Source organism: Phalacrocorax aristotelis, chromosome 2 (genome assembly GCF_949628215.1).
Source record: "Phalacrocorax aristotelis chromosome 2, bGulAri2.1, whole genome shotgun sequence".
NCBI classification, from domain to species: Eukaryota; Metazoa; Chordata; class Aves; order Suliformes; family Phalacrocoracidae; genus Phalacrocorax; species Phalacrocorax aristotelis.
The window spans coordinates 58116380-58140430 of NC_134277.1; the positions used below are offsets into that span (position 1 = coordinate 58116380).

The 24051-nt window shown below is 39.8% G+C and overlaps 1 protein-coding gene across 1 annotated transcript in view; it reads left to right on the top strand.

The window, feature by feature from the left end:
- The first annotated feature begins 9394 nt into the window (after nucleotides 1-9394).
- Nucleotides 9395-24051, top strand: part of STK17A (serine/threonine kinase 17a) — a 28421-nt gene continuing 13764 nt past the window's right edge. Inside the window, exons 1-3 of the mRNA XM_075083730.1 lie at nucleotides 9395-9734; nucleotides 17129-17341; nucleotides 23750-23894. Of these exons, the coding sequence (XP_074939831.1) occupies nucleotides 9550-9734; nucleotides 17129-17341; nucleotides 23750-23894 (543 nt within the window). The 5' untranslated portion in view covers nucleotides 9395-9549. The remainder of the gene's footprint in view (nucleotides 9735-17128; nucleotides 17342-23749; nucleotides 23895-24051) is intronic.

The following is a 24051-nucleotide window of genomic DNA, read 5'->3' on the forward strand; positions in this document are numbered from 1 at the left end:
CACCTCTTGATTCAAATGCTGTTACTCACTCATCTGTGCTCTCCCCAGGTCTGCATTTTCATTTGTAAAACACTGACTGTTAATTACAAAATTTCTGGTTTCATTGTTTTCCCACAGGAAAAACTAGAAGATATTCCATAGGGCAGATTTGCAGTGAAACAATCTGTTCAGCTCCTTCACCTCAGTTCCCTTTAAACATGGTGGTGGCTAGATTAAGATATGACACCAACATCAATAGATTTTAAAATGCAAGTGAAAAATGGAATAGGCAATCTGACAGCTTTTGTGAACTGCAGTTTTAGATAGGAGCAATGAATATTGGTAATTTGTACATTTGGTTTCAGAGGGCACGTATCTTTCTCAAAGTATCTGTTGTGACAATATTAATAGTAGAGTGAGGGAAAGGGATATTTCTGTTTATGAAGTCCTCTTGCCATGCTATCATTAAGCAGAAGTTATGAGAATGAAAATAGGTATTTTAAATCATCAGTACGTCTTCCACCTTGAAGTAGTCTCACCGACTGTTCAACCACATAAGCTATGCAGGATTTGACCCAGTACAAACAACCGTACCTTACTGTTAATTGCATCAGGTCTAAACCTTACAAATGCTGTACGTCAGTATGCGGTTACATGAGCGTCCAGTTTCAATCATGTGGCTGTGCATATTCTGAACTTGACTTTTATGTTCGAGGGAGATCGTGGCTATCACAAGGCAAGGAGTGAGCCAAACTATGTCTAACACATAACGGAGAAATCATGAGTTTTGTACAGGTCTGACAGAGGACTTCTTTTGCCCAGTTTGCTCAAGTGCCCATAAACTTTTCAATGAAATGTAGCTAAGGTTTGAGTTCGTAGTCTAGTCTGAGAGACAGCCTGTGAGGAGGAGGGTGTTCATTGGGTTTGTGTTTTGTTGTTCTAGTTTCACTGTAAGAAAGAGAGGACATATCTCTAGTTGAAAGCAGCAGGATACCGAATTTGGACATGGAAATCAAATAAGAAGTAAGCTAATATATACACGCACAGAGGACGAGATAAACTCGTCTTTCGCTATTAATCCTGTGACAGTCTATGGAATTCCAGAGGGACAAATTTGACTGGAGATTTGTTTAATTTCTGTTGAAATAGTAATTATTTGCCGTGTCGCCATAGTAATATTAATAAGGCTTCCCAGTCAAGATTAAACACTTTCAGTCAAACGCAGACCAACAGATCTTTCTACAACAAACGCGGTGCTTTTTTATTATTATTCTTGCTGTACCTCAGTGTTCGTTATTAAAAGAAAAACAATGACTGCAATATACTAAATCTGGGATAGGTTTTCCAGTTATCACAAGGTCCAAAAGACTGGATTGTTACTTTCTCTCTAGTGAGTCATGTAGTACCTTTGTTCTAGTAGAAAAACAGATGCCTGTAGATAGTAGATACTAGGTATAGTAAATATTGAACCATTAGCCAAATTCCCTGCAGCTTCCGATTTATCTAACAGAAATGTCTGTTACGGTTTTTGTTAAAGACTACATAAAGTCAATGGCAGGAAAAGTCCTCATTATTGGACTGATTTTGCTTATATTGACAGAAAAATGACACATGATACTCAGGCTGTGCTTTCTATTCAACCATATCACTATAGAGGAATGTCAATAAAATCACTTTGTTATGGCATTGTGTGGACTGTCTATTACAAATAATTTATTTCGTAGAGGTTGTATGTTACTAGAGGGGGTGGAAACTGGCGCTAGTGAAAGTCCGTTGATTTAAGGAATTGCTCTTCCAGGGTCTTACCCTTTCTGACCATTGCATTCAGGCCCTTCCACTGCTTTTGTTTGATTTCTCAACAGGGTACACATCTAGAACTTGAGGTTCTCTACATAAGTGTGCGTAACCAAAGCCCTTGTGCTCTCCTAGACTACCCAAAAGCCAGCCCTGCCTTGAAAGCATGTGAGCTTGTTCCTCACTATGGAAAATGTCCAGACAAACAGAGGGACCTATATACTGCTTATGCATACCTCACTTCTAGGTATAATTACTGCATTATAGGTATGAAATGCAAGTGCAAAGATGATTTCTTAATAGTGTACGCTGGGTCTGCATTAAGTGTTGACAGCAAATAAATAGCAAGGTGCTCTGGCATTCTCAGTATGTCACACCCATTTCTCTACTGCTCATCACTAATATCTCAGGCATGTTTCATTAGCGCATTCCAGGATAGATTAACATGCCTCAGATACACAGTCAGCAGACACCTTGCTGACCATACCTGTTTTCTCACATAAATGGTGCCTCAAGAGGGATCATGGCACAATATGAAGGATGGGAAAGCTTAAATATGAGGAGCAGTGTTTATAAGGAAGAATTTAAACCTGTGGAAGGCACTCCCAACAGAAATGGTAAGCATATCTTGCGCAAGACAAATCAGTAGCAAATGTGAAACGATGTGAATGTGATAACTCTTAAGAGACCTGCAGTTGGCGATGTGTTTCACCATGTGTGGAGGAGCACAGGTCTGCAAGCCCAAGGCCAGCACTGGGTCTCCTGTGGCAGGAATGAAAGGGTGGCAAGAATAGCACACACCCATGCACGTGCTCAAGAAATCCGGGTCTCACAGCGCAGCCTTTATTCAAAACTTGTGTGGTTGTGCATGTGTGTGAGGAGGAAGTGGGGGGAGAGGGTATTCATGATACTAAGCTACGTTTCTCTGAATTTTTCATGTATTGAGAAAGGAAAAATGAATATTCACTAAAAAGCAGTGAGATGAGCTGCTGATCATTAGGCTGTATCGGAGGTGTCAGTTTCTGCAGCAGTGATCTCTTTCTGTGGCTGGAACTACACCTTTTACCAGAACCCATTCTCTGATATATGTTACTGAATTTCTGTTCATATACAGTGGCAGTCTGCCTGAAGCCTCCATACGTACATCAGATGTCTTTCATGGTGTGCCTAACAGAACTCCATAAACATAAAGGATATTACAATTCAATAATAATCCCTTCCCACCCCGTCGTAGGAAAGTCATAGCTTTTTGCTACCATGGACAATAAATCCACTTGTGGCCTGACGTTCATTCTTGCATAAGAGGCCAGACTGGACAATAGCCACCATTCCTGGAGAAAAATGGAGAATAAAGCCACAAAGGATCCGCTGTGTCTCCTCCAATCGTAAATCCTCCTTGAGCTGCAAAGCCACGCTCTTCTATTATTTTTTAATTTAATTCTGATAGCCTTCAAAATCAAATTTCCCTGACAATACCTTTCATGGATATATCAAAAGAGTGTGTGGCTTTGTTTAGTTCCTACCCTCCGCAAATTAAGTTTTGAAGAAAAAAAGGATACATTATTCCATCTGAAGCACAAGCCTTGATTCTTATTTGTATTAGGCTTTGGTGCAAAGCACATTTATATTGTTTTAGCTCTAGTGTAAATGAAGCTCATCCTCACAGTGCTGTGTGGCAGCTTTTTGAGGTTGAACAGAACAGAAGTCACTGGAGAGCATAAAAACTGCAACTAATCACAGAATCACAGAACGGTAGGGGTTTTTTTAATATATGTAAAACTAATGATGTTTTTTCCTGAATTGATGGCATGTAGGATGTCATATACTTAACTCCTATGGTATAATAAGAGAGTGGAGCTGTATGGGAGAGTTTTCTGTGTCGATGAGTAACAATAGTAGTACTAAAGTCACTTGCCTTTCCTTGGGTGAAGAGTAATGGACTTCATGGACGTACCTTCAACTTTTGAATTTTTCGGTATGAAAATAAAAGACTGGTTTGAGTTATTTTCTTTCCCAGTTACAAAATTAATCAGTCATAAGAAAAAAATTGCTGTGAATACTCTGCAGTGTGACACTGAAAATCTGTTCAGTCTGTTTTGAAATGGACCACAGAGGGCAGCTGAAGAACTATTGTTGGGTGTGATCTCCTAATGCTGGTTTTCCAGAATCAAAACATCACAAAAAAATAAATTGCACATGCTCCTATTTTTCTGTTTTCAGCACTTAATGTGCTTCAGGCTGCAGACAAAGCAGTACAGGTACCTAGCCAGCATGCCGCATGGAGTCACTGTATTTAGGTAACAGCTTTCCAGGAATGCAGCTGGGGCAGCACTGGAATCTGCTTTGGAACTTTGTTACAAGCTGTGATTTGACTTCAGTGCTTCTTAGGTATGTCTTTGTATTAAATCCGATCAGTGACTTTTAAGAATGACTGAAATTAGTAATACAGATTACTGTATAAGATTATACCTACAGTGTGTGAGGATATGTTTACTGACAGATTTGGCATCTTTAGCATTTGAATATAAGCTTCCCTGCTTTTGGCATGTAAGTTAACAGCTTTAGCAATTTGCGCATTGATTAATAGAACTGGGACCTTAGAGTTTAACCCCTACCACTATGGTATGTAAAGCTTTTACAACACTGCTTTTGAACATCATAGCTGTGCTTCAACTACATATTTCAGTCCTTTTAACGTACAAACCAAAACAGGTTATCATTATGCTCTGGATGCAGACATAAAATAAGAAGTGATGCATCCCGATTTCATAAAATGTAGTCCACCTAATTTGTTAAAGATGAATCAGTCTTTGAGACCACCTTGGCACTGCAGAAAAGCTGTGAAAGTGGTCTGAGAAACCACAGGAAAATGCATGGGGACCCATACAATGTGTTTTCCAACTTGTAATTGAATATTGTTACAATATAAGTAAAACTCATATTCAAATGGTGTCATGGTTTAGCCCCAGCCAGCAACCAAGAACCACCCAGCCCTTTGCTCACTACCCCCCTCGGTAGGATGGGAGAGAGAATCAGAAGGGTAAAAGTGAGAAGACTCATGGGTTGAGATAAAGACAGTTTAACAGGAAAATCAAAAGCCACACACGCAAGCAAAGCAAAACAAGGACTTCATTCACTCCTTCCCATAGGCAGGCAGGCGTTCAGCCATCTCCAGGAAAGCAGGGCTCCATCACGCTTAACGGTTACTTGGGAAGACAAACACCATCACTCTGAACATTCCCCCCTTCCTTCTTCTTCCCCCAGTTTTATATGCTGAGCATGATGTCATATGGAATGCTCATAAGCATGATAAGCATGATGTCATATGGCAGCAAAGGAATATCCCTTTGGTCAGTTGGGGTCAGCTGTCCCGGCTGTGCCCCCTCCTGGCTTCTTGTGCACCTGGCAGAGCATGGAAAGCTGAAAAAGTCCCTGACTAGTGTAAGCATTACTTAGCAACAACTAAAATATCTCCGCATTACCAACGCTGTTTCCAGAACAAATCGAAAACATAGCCCCACGCTAGGTACTAGGAAGAAAACTATCTCTATCTCAGCGAAAACCAGGACAAATGGAAATGTCTGCAAAATATGACCTTGTAAAAGTGTTTGGAAAGGTTACTTTTAGATTCTCCGAGCACAAGTTTATTCATCTGTCCTGGAAATTATGAAATCAAAAGCTATGAGCAAAAAAGAGGCATACATATTATTGCCACATGAGCAGTAGTTTATATTAAATCTCTCACAAGCACAAAAATAATTCAACAAAGCTGGCACTAATGACGCCTAGTGCTGCCACTTAGTGGAGCTGTGCTGACCTTCCTTAAATTGGAAACGTGAAGATTGATTTTGTTTTAGCTAGTAAGAAACCTGTTTGTACGAAAGTGGGACTGTTTTTCAGCGGTGCTGGGTACTTGGAGCTCTTGTGTAAGTGCCTTTATGTGATGACAAGAAGCACTTGAGGAATACAGAAGTGAAACACCTCAGGTGAGGAATGTGTACTCTTCCTGCTGCCTCATATGTAAAACAATCACATCAAGAAATAAGTAGCTCTTCAATGCAAAAATTATAGCTTCATATGAAACTTAAGCAGCCTGAAGAAATTCCAGCCACAGAAGATGATGTTTTTCTATCATTATAAAGGTTGAAATGATTAATTTAGTGCCTGAAAAACAATCTTAAGTTATGAGTGCTGAGCTACAGATCATTAGATTTCATATTTCTGTTATAAATGGACCATGTCAATGATGCTTCTTTAGGGTAACTCTTCCATCATGTACAAGTTGCCTTAATACATTGATACTGGGGAGAGGAATGTCCTGTGAAGATCAAGCTAGAGTCAGGCTGATATAACTGAGCAAAGCTTATGTCCCTACACAACAAGTCTGATCCACCTCTTCAGGGCAGAACTGAAATTGCTCTTTTACTCCCGTGCACGCAGACATAAATTAAAAAGGACACTCTTTTAAAGAAAGTACTTATGGTAACGTTTTCCACCTCACCTCCTCTCCTGAGCTTGCAGGCCAAACACAGCTCATGAGAATGAATTCCTTGGATGCTACTGGCAGAAAAGAAAAAAGAAATATTGAAGTATAAACCAGTTAAAGTTATCTGTACAAGCAGAAATCAATGTTTGTTATGTCATCTGAGTGCAATTGAGCATACAGCAGCTAATAATATTTCAGTGATTGAAGCCAAATATCCAAACAACAGAAAAAAATACATATTATTTTTCAGTAGGTAATGTATGAGAGTAATCAGCCTGGATGTATCTGTTAGTTTATCTCTAAATAAATCAAGCATTGTTCGTATCCACATCTCTTTCTCCCTGTGTGGATAGCGTATATAAGCTTATGCTGCAGTATTTAAGACCAAGATCAGTGCTGGTTTAATACACAGGGGAGTCATAATACTTATGTTTATTCTTTCTACAGGGAAGATTTAAATTAATGTAGCATATATCAGCTCCATAATACTCCGGTACAACAGAGCAAATCATAGTCTGTGCCATGCTAGTGCATAGTAAAGTTGGAAAAGATTTAATTTCGGTCAGTTTTCAAGAGAGTAAAGCTCAATTTTTCTTTTTGTCATCATCTTCCTACTCTGTGGATAATTCTTTTTAAGAACACAACAAATCCATCTTCCTGTTTTATTAAGACACTGAACTTCTGATGTCTTTGGTGGTATTTTCTACCCTATGGAAGAAAAATAGATACATACTATATGGAGTAAAATTCTTTCCAGATAGTAAGAAGCAATATGCTCAGAAGTCTCCGTAAATTAGGTTAAAATGTATCTTAATTTTATCTGAATAAAAATATGAATGAATAAAATAACCATATGTGGGAAAATACATGTCCATGTTTTGTTTTATACAGAACTGCTAGATTTTTAAAAGCATTTAAGAATATAAAACTATGATATATTTTAAAATATGGCCAGAGAACCTTAAATATCCCAAAGGAAGGTCTATTCATATTCCAGAATCAGTAATTGCACTCCTTTCCATAAGTTTTTTGCAGGTTCCCTCCACCCTAGGAAAATATGATTGTGAAAGTAAGTGAAGAAGCAGAAAATATTACAAGAATTAAGAATCTGAAATCTTCATTTAGGATTAACATGCTTTTAAGATACAATCTATTTTTCAGGCAACAGCCTTTTCCCAGTAGTAAGTGCCTCTGACCTGTTCTTTCAGATGTAACAATTTCTTAACCCTTGTTTAATACAAATTTTATTGTTCAGCAGGAACAATCTGGCCCTGATACAGCATAAACAACGCTTTGAGTGGAAAGCACATTGATACTGTAAGTCTTGAACTCTCCATTACTCTATATACTGGCTCTGGAATTTATTCCTAAACTAATTATTTCTGCAAATTGGATTTGTGTTGAGTGAATGAGGGGCTTCCAGAAAAAAACCTTGTCAGCAATTGTGCTCCTATCCCTGATCAATGACCAGGGTTTGGGCTGAATCCTTTCCTGTATTTTGACCTGTTTCCTCATTATTCTCTTCGCCCTCATGCTCTGGATATTGGCAGGCAATGGCAGAGGAGATCTGTGCCCTCAATGGAGACAAATGCCACAGCATCGCCTCAATAAATGACTGCCACACAGAACAGGTCTCTTAAACATGTGCATTAAGTAAGCCGGACAGTGAAGTGAGAGGAGCACAGCCTCAACCCATTAGACAATTTCCACCAGCCTGGACAAATGGATGTCTGGGAGGCACTTCCTAAACACACCTTGTAAAAATATTTGGAGGTCAGGCACGAACAGAGGAGAGGAGCCAAGTACACCCCAGCTGTGACAAAGCCTTAATTGCAGCTTGTACCTTTGACACCATAGATGCCATGGCTTCATTAGGTGGGCTCAGGTATACTAGTCCCCTTCAGAGCTGCTGCTGCCCCTTTTGTCCTTGCCTTCCTTTAGCCTTGTGTCCCAGCATCCCCACTACGGGCCTGAGCCCTGCTTCTCCATGAGGGCATCTGTTTCCCACTTCAGGACCAGCTCTTGTAGTTAGATTGGATGTTACTGCTCTACTCTGCTCTGGTGTGGCCTTACCTTGAGTACAGTGTGCAGTTTTGGGTGCCACAATACATTAAGGATATAAAGCTACTAGAGAGTGTCCAGAGGAAGGCCACAAAGTCGGTGAAGGGTTTAGAGGAGAAACCGTATGAGGAGCAGCTAAAGTCACTTGGTTTGTTCAGCCTGGAGAAGAGGAGACTGAGGGGAGACCTCATCGTGGTCTGCAGCTTCCTCACAAGTGGAGGGGGAGGAGGAGGAGGGGCAGGCACTGATCTCTTCTCTCTGGTGACCAGTGACAGGACCCGAGGGAATGGCAGGAAGATGTGCCAGGGGAGGTTTAGGTTGGCTATTAGGAAAAGGTTCTTCCCCCCAGAGGGTGGTGGAGCACTGGAACAGGTTCCCCAGGGAAGGCAGTCATGGTGCCAAGCCCGACGCTATTCAGGAAGCACTTGGACAATGCCCTCAGAGATATGGTGTAAATTTAGGGTTGTCCTGTGCAGGGACAGGAGTTGGACTCGATGATCCTTGTGCGTTCCTTCCAACTCTGGGCATTCTATGATTAGGAAAAATTTCTTTACTGAAAGAGTGGTCAGGCATTGGAACAGGCTGCCCAGAGGGGTGGTGGGGTCACCATCCCTCGAGGTGTTAAAAAACCGTAGATGTGGCACTTCGGGACATGATTTAGGATGCATGGTGGTGTTAAGTTGATGATTGGACTTGATCGTAGAGGTCTTTTCCAACCCTAATGATTCCATGATTCTGAGGTAAGGCTCCCTCAGGGCACACCTGGGCGCCCACAAAGTGAGTTCCTGAGTCGCGCAGGAAAGGTCCCAGAGGTGGTGCCGCGCCAGCCAGCCACACGTCACTCAAATCCTCATCTCAGGTTTATTAGTATTTAACCGTCGTCATTTTGCGGGAGGCCCCGCCGCCACCGCGCCCGCCTCCCGCCCTCGGCCACCCACCTCCCCCCGCTCCCCAGGGCCGCCAGCAGGTGGCGCTGCCCAACCGTCCCGCCGCGCGGCGCCCCGCCCCTCGCTCCCCTCCCTCCCACCAAGGTGAGGCGTTAAAGGGTGGGGCGACGCCGCGGGGCTCCGCCTCTGCCACCGCGTGCTACCCACCGCCCTCCTCGAGCAGCGGCGGCGGTAGCGGCAGGCAGCCCGCTCCGGAGCCTGCGGGGAGCCCTGTCCGCCCGGCCGAGAGCGGAAGGAGGAGAAGGGGAAAGGGTCCCCCTCCTGAGGGAGAAGCCCAGCGCCATGAGCCCCGAGGAGAAGCCGCCATCCAGCCGTTCCCGCGATGACCGGCCGCCACCGCCGCCGTCCCAGTCCGCTCCCGGCCGAGGCCGGCGGCGGGGCGGCTTCCTGACGGAGATCCGCACGCCTATCCGCACCGAGCCCTTCCAGGAGCGGTACAGCCTCAGCCCCGGCAGGGAGCTCGGCAGGTGAGCCCGCTGCGGGGAGGCGCGCGGGCGGCGGGCGCTGCCACTCCCTCTCCGGAGTGCGGGGGCGGCGGGAGCGGGGACCCCTGCGCGTACCCCCGGCCGCCCTGTCGGCTCGGCTCAGCTGGCCCCAAGTGCCGAGCACAGGCGTGTGGCCGCGGCGGAGCCCGCCGCTCGGCTACCGGCGGGCCACGGGCGAAGCCGGTGCCTTTCTGCCGCTCCGCGTTCGTCTCGCTGCCCACCGCAGTGTGGGGCCGGCAGGCCGACGCCAGGCGTTTTCACCGGCCGCCCCGTCCCCCCGCAGCCCCGCTTGAGCCGAGCTAGGCGCTCGTGGGAGCGGGGAGCGAGGGGGATCGCTGCCCTGCCAGTGACAGAGCCGCCTTCAGTGGCATCCTTCGCCGGCCTGGCCCTGCTTAGGGTCAGCTCGGAGGACGTGCCCGTCGCGCTGGCCGGGCAGTGTTTGGCTTGGCTGGAAGGGGTGCTGGCAGGCAGCTGTCAGTGCAGCTGCACCCCAGCTGCTCGCTGGCCGCGGCTGGTTGTCCCTCCTAGCCAGCAAATCGCCCTCAACCTTGAGAAGATACTGAGCTCTTCCCTGGCAGCCGGTGTGGAGTACGGAGTATTGCTCTAGATTTCCGTAGGAGATGGAAACCTGCCCCTTTTTTTTCCCTTGAGCTTTGTAAGGTGTCACATGAGGAGAAACAAGTCTAGAGGAGACTAGTTTGTTGTCGATATGCTTGAGAATAATCTAATGGTGGAACTTTTTGAAGAGTTAAAAGGCTGGTTAATAAACTTGGTTCTGAAAGTGACTCCACTTGTAAAGTTTAGTCCATGTATAATTTCAATACCTGACTGATAGCAGGCAAGGTTTGAGGCAGAAAATATCATTAAAAGGTTTTTGTCTTTCAGGAACTATATGTATGGTATTTCAGCACCACTAAACCAATATTTTTGACTGAAATTGCCACTTATGAAAAGAATGATCGTGTTCTTAGTGAAAATCACATGTGCTTTATCTAAAGAGCATTCAGATAAAAAAGATTAGATGAAATACCACAGGACACATGGCAAGATACCTCCTTAATATATGTTATTTTGCAAGTTATGCTAGCTGTGTAGCTCAGTTTACACAGCAGCAAAAACAACCCCTTTGGAGCTAAAGAGGAAAGAGGAGCTTCAAAGCAAATGTAGCTGCTCTAAGTACCTCTACAAATTTTTAGGTTGCCTAGATGCCAGCTTAATGCTCACTTAGTAACTCTGAGGTACTAATAGAATAATACCTGTTTAAACATAGTGGCCTAAAGCATTCACATGGGAAGCAGGTGGGAGAAACATCCCATAAAGTGAGAAAGCTTTTTTAGCATGATGTGACCACAGTGTTTATGGCCAGGAAACTGAAGCCAACTAAATGCCGGCTACAAACCAGCCTAAATTCTAACCAACAGTCAAGAAGCTGTAGGAGCAGTGTAGTGCAGGATGTCCTGGTATCACTGCTGCTCAGGTTTTTTTAATTGAAGATCAGATGACTTTTCAGAAAAAATTTTGCTCTTCTGCCACAGAGTAAGAAACTCTCTCTTAGAGCTGGGTGATATTCATTGGCCTAATCAGAAAATAGACTAGGTGAAGCTTCCTTCTGGCACACAAAAGTACGACTGAAATGATTAGCTTTACACTACGAACAAGAATTAAGTACTACAGCAAATCTTAGTCTGCAGTTTAAACAAGTAATCTCAGCATGGCTTTTTGTGTGGAGTAATTTTTGAGCAGAACTATGTTTAAAGATGACTTTTGCATGCAGGTTGTGATTTTACACCTGTAGTTATGTTAAAGTGAGCTACGTGACTGTTTGTCAAATTATGTGCAACTGTTGCACATAATTTGGTTCAAACTACATTTTTCTCTCCTCAACTTGATGAATGTTTTTACTATCTTCTCTCTTAGAATATAGAAATCAATACATTTGAATGTATATGATTGGGGTTTTATTCAACAGTTTTTGAATGCTTACTTTTTCACTACATTTTGATTTAAAAAGTAGATACTTCAGCTCAAGTACTCCCATTAAAAACAATTTTTTTTGGTAACTCATGACAAAGCATAGGCGGCAAATGAAAAGTCTCTCTGCCACTTGTAACTGTCTCTATCATTTTATTGATAATGTATGCTTAGGAGAAATTGTTTCGCTTTTATCTGTTCATAAAGTGTGTGAGTCTCTACTTAGGTGTAGAGATTATCTTTACAAAGGACTTGGACAAATTAGCACACAGGTATGACAGGTTTTTGTCTCAGATGAAAAGCGGTTTTTGTGCATGCAACATAGTCCACTTTAATTCTAATTTGGGCTGAATTTGCTAATGAAAAGATGCTCTGTCCATCCCATGTCCCAGAATTGAGGAAACAATTTGAAAGCTGAACCTTAAATAAAGGTTTTGAGAATAACATAATTTGTATAAATTGAGTTTAAAACTGACAGCAGGGAGTGAAAAGAAAGCAGGTTTAGCAGTGTTGCTGAGAGTAAGGCTGCTGCATGAACCCAGCAGGTTTGTGTACTCTTCGGCCTCCAGTCTAGTCAGTCAACACGCTTATGTTGAACTCGCCATAGCACTTGGGGCCTCTGTTCCTTTGTCACCTATGTGTGGGGGAGGTGGGAAGAGGGGGCAACATGGGAAAAGGTTGAGGAGTTGTAGTTGTAGCAATGCAGGGAAGGGAGGTACTGGGGCTGCTGGCCCCTGGTGGTGTGTTAGAGGTGAAAGTCCTGGGGAAATACTGCTGGAAATCATAGGTGCGCCTGGGAGGAACCTGGTCAGTGTCACTGGAAGGATCTGGGTGCAAAGCCATTGGAAATCATGCTTCATTAGTTCTGCTCATGGGGAAAAAACCTGCTTTGAGAATGTAAAGTTTGAGCTTCAAAAAGCTGCTACCTTACTCAGGAGCTGAACAAGTATTTGCAAGTCTATTGAAATACAGCTGCTAGGAAAACCAGGTTAACTTAGGAAAAATACTAAAAACTTGGTTATAATGGCTACTCTGGTAAGGAAATTATTCCAAGGTGCTTTTCTCACTGGAAGATAACGGTTACCTTAAACGATTGCTCTAAAATAGGCAAACTTCTGGTAGCAAAATGTATACAGCACATATATGTAAATGTAGATCAAGTGCAATTCAGTTGATTCTCCTCATTCCCAGCTTTTTGTTAAAGCAGACAAGCTCATTCTCTGCCCAGAGCTAAGAATAACAAGTATTTTAATCATCTGAGGGGGCTGAACAAAGTAAACAAATATTCTTTGTCTCTAGTGTCCTGGCTGTAGTTTCCAGTGCAGATAACCCATGTCTTAATTTCCCTGCCCCCCCAACTCTGACATGAACTTGCTTATTTCTCAGATGGCTTTCAGTACTGTGCATCACTTACACAATTTTGTGCATCTGTAAGAATGTATATGCTGTCTCACTTTTGTCCTCGACTGGTCTCTACAGTAGTACAACTAGGATGAAACTGTTGTGGAACTAAGTGAAAGTGGAAAAGAGGTGAAAATGAAGAGTTGCAAGTAGTTGTTTCCACCATTTAAGAATAAATTTGAGTAAGTTATTCATGAGCATCAGAAATTGAGTCCTTGCACCTTTCTGTTTGGAAAACAAAAATTGTAGGGATAAACCCCACACTTCAGAAAAAAAATTTATATAAGTTATGTAATAAATTGCATATAGTTTTGTGGATGTCAGAAAAGTTTTCTGAACTTTATAAAAAAAGTAAATATCTTCACAGGAATTGCTGTTATTCCTGCATTTGTTACAGCAACAGGGTTTTATAGGTCACTTTAAAAATAATTTTTAAAGTAAGGTTAGTTCTCTGTTGTTCTTAGCCTATGACAACCAAAATTAACTGGTGTGACAAATGTTCCTGCTTACTGATTTGACATTTGATTTGTGATTTGAGGCTTTTGCTTTAAGCCACAATGTATGCCAGATGAAACAATGCTAATTCTGTTGGCAGCCTGAAAAGATGACATTGAGCCTCTTTGTAATCAGATATGATTTATCTTAAATCATAATTCTTCAATGAGACTCTTGTGAGGGCTGAGAACTACTAGTTTCCTATTCTTGTCTCCCTTCAAAGCATTTTTTTTTTGTTTGGATGACTGGTAGTCAGTTTCTAACTTTGGAAATGCATGTTAAGTATTTCCTCTCAAAATTGTTCTTCCTTCAATGCATTTTTCTTGCTGCTAGCTCTTAATACAGCTAAACTAACAGTGCTCTGATCTAATACTATTTTCACTATTTAATAGATATTTTTAATAAGGAGCTCTGAAAATCGGGATTTTAAGAAAACAAAAGATGAGGCATATGCAGTGTGTACTTTATGGGAAAGCTTGTTTATATATGTCTTATCTACCGTTCTGTCACTATCAAAAAGAAATTCTTCACAAATTTATCCTTGGCTTAGCCACGCAGTGGATGGTATCGTTGGATCCTGGATCGCTGCACAGTAATTAGTTCTATTAGCTTTAGCATCAGGTTTGTCAAGTTTGATCTTTTGGGGGATTGTATTCAGAAAAGATGAGTTCTACAGAGTGTAGTTATAACAGCTCTAATTGTAGGTATAACCATAAAGAATCTAGGCAGGATTCTTGGTCTTAAACAACTAAGAACTAGTATTTGTCAGCCTGCTGACCTCCTGTGTAACCTGTCCTTTTAATTACATCACCTATCAGGCTTCTGGCCAGCTCAGCTAAACAGGACATGCGTGGCCACACACAGTGGTGGCTCTTAATGTTTCTTGCTGCCCGGTGAATGCTGCTTTATTTTCAGAGTGACTAACGTGTGATGAATCGGCAACATTGGTACTCATTAGGCTAATTAACTTGCTTCCAGATAGATTTTCTATGTAATGTGAAACACTGTCCTTCCTGAAAGCTGTGTCATAGAGATTTCAAACTTTTCTAAACTACTTTCTCTAGGTCCTTCACTGGTGGTAGAATTAAAAGCTTTTGACTGCACTAAGGTGACATTCAACCAGAAGAAAATGGTGCATTCAGAGACTATTTAAGAAAAAGACTGAACCTGGGGGTGTAGGGTTTTTTGGTATAAAGGCTTAGACTCTACCAGGTATTAAAATAACTTGCTATTAAAGGGTTTATCTGTTAGTCCCAGTTTATTTTTGTCTGTTGGGTTTTCTTCTTACCAGCATAGTCGCTAAGGTTTTTTCCTGTGCTTGTTTTGGTGCTAGAAACTGCAGTAAGGATTTTAACACATTTCGATAAATGCATAGCCTTATGTTATATGTGAATGTATGTATAGTGTACATGAATCATACAGATGCATGTCTTCATTTGGAATAACTTAAGATCCTTTTCACTGGCTACATAAGGAGCGTTGCTCTGCAGTTGTGGTTAGGATTGCAGTATCATAGGGATGTTTATACTTGTAGGTGCAACATTAATGTCACAAACTTCCTAGAAATCCACCTAAAAGAAACAGTCCTTGAAATATTTTTGGGATCAGGAGCATTGTTAGTGTGTTCTATGTTCCCTGATGAGCTGTCTCTACTATACACATTTGTTTGTTCCAACGTGGTTTTTGATAGGTGTGTACCAAGCACCTAGCGGGTTGTTAGGCTTTATTTGAGGCTTTAGGTGTCTATTCCTCCTGTGGTGTTCTCTGGTAACTCCGTAGTGATTACCACATTTTATAGTGGTCTTTTGACCACACCTTCCTAGAGCTACAAAATCCTATATTATTTTCAAGCATTTGCAAAGCAAAATTTGTTTTCATGTATATATTAGTAATTAAGAACTTTCTCCCTTAAAAGTGGATTCAAGGCACTGAAAGCGTATTTTTACTGTTTGTCTACCTTCACAGCCATCTGGGCTGTGCTCTGATCCACTCTTAATACCTATTGTGCTGTAGATAATGTGTGCTTTTCCAAAATATTATTCCTAGAGGAATAACTGTGGCTGTATCAGTGGTTAGAAATCAGATTATTTTAGTGAGATTGCCTAGCAAATACCCACTTTGTGGGTGCTTATTTGACTTAATTCATTTAGACTGGGTAATTTTGAAACAAATGCCTATTAAAAGCAGGCTGACCACAACTTCTTTTAGCAGTTGCAATTCATGGAAATGTAAGTCTGCCAATAGGTTAGGAGCTGTGAGACTGGAAACTTTGAGCTGAATTAGTTAATTCTGTGAACTTCAGCTTGGAGGTAGGAGAGGCAAAACCCAGATGAGGACTCTTATTGCAGGGTTGCTGAAACCAAAATAAAGATCTCCAAGCTATACCTGCAGCTTTATAAGAAAATTTATATGTATAAATAAAAATATACTTGTGTTGAACATTATGCCTCTATGGTAAGATCTAAAAAAAGATTCCTATACCTCAAAGTATGATAAATCATCATTGCATTAGATGAGTTATTAAATAATAGGCTTTTTCCTGTCTAAAAATCTGTACTGTATGAATGGAACAGAGCGGAGCAGGTGACCTGGGACTCACTGCAAGGAAGTTTAGAGCAGACACTTCAGGCCAAAATGCTGTGGGGGAAGTCTTCTGACGCAAGTGCTGCAGTGTGGTTTTAGCTCGCTGGCTGGCTTGGTGTAACTCACTGGTTGTGTTGTGTCAGAAATGACGCTCATTAACGTGGGTTAAGCATCATGTTCAGTTCTGCTCTGTGTGTGTTTGTTTTCACATTATCATAGTTGCAAAAAAAATTGTTAGAAAGCTTTATGTTGGCCAAGTTGCTTAATTTTTTAAAAGATCCATGTTTCTTACAAAGTCAGACTAAGAATATAAGGGATTTTGAGGACTGTTAAACAATCCAAAAACCCTGGCTGTTATCATTTGAGCCACATACTAGTGAAAATGAAGTGCCATCTTTGAAAATGCAGAGTGGAGTCTGGATATTGCATGGCAAATGGAACAAGATTTTGAGCAGTAACTCAATAAGAGTGCTGGTTGCTGCTGCCTTGAACATGGTGGGATACTTCAGAAAACAGTAGCTGGGCAATTACTTAGGTTATTGTAATGTAGTCACAGAAAGCATAAATTGCCTGTTTGTACCCTTCAGGTTTTGCCAGCTTTTTTAATGAAAGGTTTGAGGGTACCTTAAACTTGCAAACTAGCACAGCTTGTTTATTCTATATTTCTGAAATACATGTTCCTTGAATTGATAGGGTTTAAGTCCTTATTTTTAATGGAGGTTAAATTACATTCTGGCTTGTGGTGTGCCTAACTTAAGTGTAAGGATTATCACTCAGCAAGGCATCTTTCTAAATTTATAGTGTATTTTAAATGTATTCATTAATAGTGATTTAGTTAAGTTTCCTGTAATGTGAATTTATAAGATCCATACTAATGCTATCACTAAGGGACTTAGTATTAACTTAAAATTCTTCTTTAATTTCAGAGGAAAATTTGCAGTGGTGAAGAAGTGTATCCAGAAAGACACTGAAAAAGAGTTTGCAGCAAAATTCATGAGAAAAAGAAGAAAGGGCCAAGACTGTCGTATGGAAATAATTCATGAAATTGCAGTCCTGGAGCTGGCACAATGCAACCTTTGGGTCATTAACTTGCATGAAGTTTATGAAACTGCAACAGAGATGATTTTAGTCCTGGAATAGTAAGTACTAGTAATAATTCCTGAATAACATTCTGCAGTTTGCTTAAAACTAGTAATGTAAAAGTGTGGTGTGTCAATATGAATAACGTGAAAAGATTTTATTGCTCGCCTATTACACTTGCTTGAGTTCAAAAAGAATTGCTAATAAAATCAGTATTAGAAGTTATGTGCAGTCTTGTAACTACTACAGATTATAATAAATTTTCCAGTTATATAGTATCTTTCAAAGCTGAACTGTAATTTATTTAGTTAAAAAAATCTTTAGTGAAATATGAACTGTGTACATTCCCTACTTGTAAAAGAAGAAGAAAAAAGCAATGAGTATCTGTTCAAAAACTGCTGTTATTTCCTTGACAGTGACAAAGATGGGGTAAAATCTGTTTTGGATTTTTACCAGTTATGAAAAAGGTATTGAAAGCAATGTCATTGTTAAAGAAATTATCAAACCCCCTATAATCTACAATGAAAAGCTCTCTAAATCATTACCTTTTTTGGGAAGAAAGAGTAGGATGATTCAGACCTAGAATAGTTTCTTTCAAATGACATTTAACTTGTGACTGTACATTTGTCTGTGTGGTTTTACCCCCTTGAATTTGTCCAGATGAGAGTTTCTGCAGCTGTTGACTGTTCATCTAATACCTCCAGTGGCTTAGATATTTGGTGTCTAGGTTCTAAGAGGCAGCCAAATGTTTGTTGCCATCGAACTCTGTTAAGATCCTGTTCAGGCTCTATGGATTTTAAGTAATTAGGAGAGGAACAGTGAGGCTTAATAGTTCAGAAGTGACTTAACCTGTCTAAGATAAATCTAGTTAGTACAGTTTTCTTCCTCGCTAACAAAAATGAACGGTGAGAAATCTTGTGTCCTAATCTGAGCTTGTTTAGAAGTCGAAAGAAACTGCATCTTAAAGTTCATGGAATGAGACCATGTCTGCTAAGGCAAAATTACTTCTAGAATACACTTTTTCAACTTCATTGTGCCCCTATGGAATTAATGACTTAGGAAATATGCAGGTATCTTTATAATGTAAAGGCGTGACAGCTTCTAGAGTTTTAACTGCTGTTATGAAACATTCATAAATACACACTTTAAACACTAGCAGCACAGATCTAACTAGAATAGAGCTTAAACTCCTGGATCCCATAGGGGTAGAACATGAGCGATAGAATCCAAAGCTTGATATGAGCAGTGGGTTTTGTGATAATTTTAATGCAAAATTGCTAGTTTTCTCTTAGAACTTGATTCTCTTAAAATTGCAAAACATTTTTGATCCAAAGTATTTAATAAGTTGCTCAGTAGTCACCAGGTTGTTCAGTAATTAGCAACATGTTTTTATATGCATTGAACAGTCATACCTTGTTTCAGATAAATAGCTGTGTGTTAGAGTTGTAAATTACAAAAACAGTCTTTCCCTGATTTCAGCAACTATGTCTGGATGCTGCTTTAATGTCAGCATGTTCCAGAGACATGTTGCAACAAAACAGGTATGAACGTTAGTAAAGTTCTGACATTCTGCATGCAGAGGATTAAAGAACATACCTAGACTGAAAGCTTCTCTAGGGCCTTTCAGTTTCTATTAAGCTTGATGGTCTCTGTGGCAGATTGTTATCTTGGGAAGGAGATAAATACTTAATTGTTGGCCACTAACTTTTATCTGCTAAGGTTTTAAAGTTTGTCCTGATGAATCTGTCAAGGCAGGGGGACAGCTAGTGCTTTGCCTTCATGAAGAAAAATACTTACATGGAGGGTTGTCTTTCAAGCAGTATCAATTTTTGACATAAAACAAACTTAATTGGTTGCTTACTGTTAATATTAAGTTCTGAGCAATGGCAAGCAATGAGGCATTACAGTGTCGGCTTCAACTGTAGGACACCAAATTGGTTGCTGTCTGCATCTACCCTGACAACAGTCTGAGTTCTGTTTGACACAGGACCTCAGAGGATTGAAGTAGGAGTTGAAGGGGTAAGTCTGAAGGGGTAGTATGTAACACCTGGAATTAATCTGCAGGTCAGTCATGTTTCTATGTATCAGTGAAAATGGAATGAATGAAAAAGAAAACTGGACTTTTGCTGGAAAGGGTAGAGATACAGTCTGGAAAACCTAACACATCAGCTACCAAACTTGCTTTTTGTCCCTTTTATAACTTGTGGGCTCAATATTTGTCTGCAACCTACCTGGCTTTTTCCAATTTCTTTTGAAAGAGTGAGCAACAGAGCACCTGATGCTTAATGACTGGCACTTTTAGAAGTGTTCTTCACCATATGTTTACACGTCTATGGAAGGGATAGATTATATTAGTGGGTCAGCTATTAAAGAAACCTGTATGGGTAACTTCAAAATCTAAGCCGTTACATATTTGTCTGTGAAGAGCTTCTGAACTGAGTAATTACCTGCTAAGGTCTTGCGTAGATATAGTAGACTTTTGATATGCTTACTTTAAAAAAAGAAAACAGTTGTCTTTATCATCTTGAAGACCTAGTCAGGGTTTATTTGATATGCCGGATGAAGTGCTTTCTTTCACTTATAGTTATTTGGACCTGGATAATGTTACTACCTTTATTGCCTTGGACATTATTTATTGTCCTACTTGACAGAGCATAAGACTCAGGAAGTAAATTTTCAGCCCTTGCAGACTGTGTATGTTCTCACTTGGCATTTGAAATTAAGTGTATTCTAGGAACTCGTTATCTACTCTCTGTACTCTGAGGATTTGTACTTCTTAGTCTTTCAGAAGACTATCTTAATGTCTGATCTGTTAAAGCTGGGGGAATGTTTAATTTTTTCAGATGCACTGAAATTGATTGGTTCAATATTTTTCTAATGGTGTGCTAAATGAGTGTGGTAGTATATTGTAAGTGCACTTGAAAGAAGTAGGATGCTGAATTCCATGCAGTGCATTAAGATATGTTTGAAGGAAGATAAGCAGTCTCCATTGAATTTAAAGTCAACATAATTGTAACCAAGATTAATGCTCCAGATTTCCAACCGACTTTTAGGTCACTTATGCTGATAAGCAGTAATAAAACATTAGCATGCTTTTCATTGAAGAGCAGTTGGATTTCACTTGAAGCTATAGAGAAGTTAATAGTACAACAGTACTTTCATGAACAAATTAAAATAGCTAAAGAATTCTGGTTGCCGTAGCTTTTAAGTTTGGAAAGAATTTTTGTCGTGCTTTTTTTGTACACCTAGCTAAAGGAGTGTGTACTAGAGAAATAACACATTCTAAGTAACACTGGGTTTCAAAACATGCTCTTAAATATTTCCTTACCCATTTTTTCCAGATTAAGATGGCTTGTTTTCCTAAAGACTTTCTTGTCCTAAGGACAATTTTTTGCTTTTATCCCGTAGGAACATTTTCTGTGGAGGTGGGTGGGGGTACCTAGTGGTTTACAAAGTTGTTATGTCATAATGACCATTAGAAAAGCTACAGCTTAATGGAGGATGAGCTCTTAGAGGAACAATAGGTAAATGTTATAAACACCATAGAATTCCTGGTCTGTATGTATACAGAAATCATATCAATTACATGCCCGTAATAATTTTCCAGCAGGTATTTTAATCCCTTCTGTGTTTTGATTAATTTTTTTCCCCTGAACTGTAGCTAGGGAATGCAAAACTGTGTTGAAAGTGTTGTTGAGGAGCTTGGCAAAATTTGGCATAGACATGCAGGAGAATCAATTTGGAGTTATTTTGACATTGTACTTCCAACCACTTGTGACTGAGTTGGCTTGCAGCTAGTTGACTGTTTTGCTGAAGGGAATCAGTTAAGCTTGCTTCCCAGCAACAACACATGAAACAGTCTTGCAGTAACAAATTTCCCTGTGTTCTTGTAAAGGGTTGCTAGTTACTTGTTTGAATGTGGTAATTTTTGGATAGAATGAATTGTCTGGAATAAGCTGTTCTATCTGCATCCTGCATAGTGAAGTTGATAAAAAATATGAAACATTGCATGTGGAAACCACCTTTCCATGTGAAACTTTTTGGTAAAGCTAAGCATATTTGTCTGTGGCAGCTGAGGATAGCTGCTTCATATCATGAAGTGGGTGTGTATGTAAGGGCTGTATTTGCTTGTCTCGCTGTTAAAATGCCGATATACCTCGGTTTCTTCAGAAGTACTGGGAGGTACTTAAGTACCTTTTTTAAAAAAAGCATTTTTCTGGATTGAGGGTTTTCTCCTCTCATATGGTAGTGCTGTCTCAATTTCAGTGATGGGACACTGTGCTTCAACTTTTATTGCTTTGCATTTTAACACATTTAATTCAAAGTTCTTTAAGTGTAGAATTAAAACTCTAGGGAGCTTACAATTTAGCTTGGTGCCTGCTTCAATGTTAAATTGTTTATTGGTGTGACTTAATTGTAACAAATGTCTACCAAATAGACATATAGCAACCATGGCTTTATAAGGGTGCCCTTTGCTGATTTTTCAGCTGGGCCTGTTAAAAATTAAGGGTGATCCCTGGTTGACAAAAGCAATTTTAGGGTAGAAATCCTATTTCACATAGAATTAAATAGCAGAAGTACTGGTTTACTTACATTAAGTGGCAGACCTATACCAGCAAAATCCCAGGGTTGTTGCTGTAAAATACATCGTGTTAGTAATTTTGGTAGTGGATCTTATCGCTGTATGTGCATTATAATTTACTGCTACAAGGAACGAAATTGTTCTTCCAGTTAACTTATTATGGCATTTTAAAGTAGAAAGTTTAATTTATTGATCATAGTGGATGTTTTTCTATCCCTACCTTGAAGATCCAATTGATACTGCTTTTTAAAAGAACTTGTTTTAAAATATTAGAAGACACTATCCAGTGTCAATTTTTAAAATGTCATTAATGCCTGAATCCTGTTCAAATCTGAAATACTACTAACTTTTTCCTTGAATTAAAAAAAAAAAGTACTGAAGAAAGATTGGTAAGTCAGGTATATGCAGTTTTCTCTAGAGGAACCAAAATATTAATATTCCTTTGAAAACTCATTTTATTCTTGAGTTCTATCATTGATATAGGATGAAGAAAAGTGATTATTTGATGGACGTCTCTTTTTTAAAAGAAAAATTTTAGTTTAAAAAAATCAAATTCTAATTCTGTACCACTATGTCAGCATATAGGACAGAAATATAAAACTCTTTTTCTAAAGTTAAGACATACCCTCTTTTAAATTCTTTTTGCTTGGAAGACAATCCACAGGGAGAATTTTAAGTAACAGTAATGAGAATATCTGGGAAGGCAGAAGGTTTTTATAAACCATGAGGACCATAGCAGCAAAGTTAGTATCGACAAGATAAATAATGGAGTATATTTGTGTTCTTTTTCCGGGGGACATAATCCAAATGCACCATTTTTGTAGAACTCTCATTTGCTGTTACATCCTTGTTGAATATACCTCTCTTCTGGATTGCCTAGGTAGTATAATTTATTAGAAAAGAGCAAGTAAAAGCAGAATAGATGGCTATGCATCAATAAAGATTAATGCTCGTGCCAAGCCAGGTTTGGCATGTCACAGTTCAGGGTAACTGGAGAAGATACTGACCTCGGGGGTTTCACCATTTTTTTGCTAAGGGTTGATATGTAGAATTTCATGCAGAACAAAGTGTGTATGTGTTCATTTCACTTTTATGTTGCCAAATAGTAATTCAACAATCCATATGTAAAATGGTTCCATTCTAATGTTTGTGTGCCTATTTTAAGATGGAGCCTCTGCTCTGCTTATTTTACATATGATGCTATGTGGTTATGCTGTAAAACAATTTTAGTTCTCTAGAGTCACTGCTATACAGAGATGGTACTGTATGTGGCCTTGGAGTGCTTTAAAAACATTAATCTGTAGTTATTTTTATATTCTTTGTTACTTTTTTGTTTGTATATGTTTAAATAGATAAAGCAAGCTGAGAGCTAAAATTTTCAAAATTATTTTTAGATGAAAGCCATTTAGAAACTTAATGCATCCCTACATACCAGAGACTTCACAAACAATTCAATTATAAACTTTACGTTTAGTCTTCTGAGTATGTGTGAAGTGTTTTGAGGAGGATTGGAGGTGGGGCTGTTCTGCTTTATGTTTACAAAACCTTGGCCAAATTTCCATGTAGCTTCATAGGAATGGCAAAAGGCATATCTTTTATGTAAACACTACCCTCAAATGTGGCATCCATCTTAAAGCATAGTCAGTAGTGTTTCTAAAATAGCCCCAAAGGTTTCTGTAGTGCTCGTATTCTCTAACCTAAATGACTATGATCTTTGCTTCTCTCCAAGGCTGCCATACTGTAGAGGTATGTAAAAGCTTCCTAGGCTGTAAAAGCTTGCCACGTGTTTAATAACTGAAGTATTGCTATTGGATGCTAGTGCCTGCTGATCTTGCTTGTGCTACAACTTAGTCTTCGAAAAAGTAAAATTCATGTCATTCCATAGTGCTGCTGGAGGTGAAATCTTTGACCAGTGTGTGGCTGAAAGGGAGGAAGCCTTCAAAGAAAAAGATGTTAAACGACTTATGAAGCAGATCTTAGAAGGAGTTTCATTCTTGCACAGAAACAATGTGGTTCATCTTGACTTAAAGGTAAGAATGTTGCTGTATTTTTCTCATTAATTTCTTATCTGCTGCCTTTCTTATTAGTCATATGTCATACTAACCCTAATTTGTAATTAACATAATTTTTATCTAGTTATTCCTCCAATGGTAAAATTCAGCCTTTGAGATGCAGTAGGCACCAGAG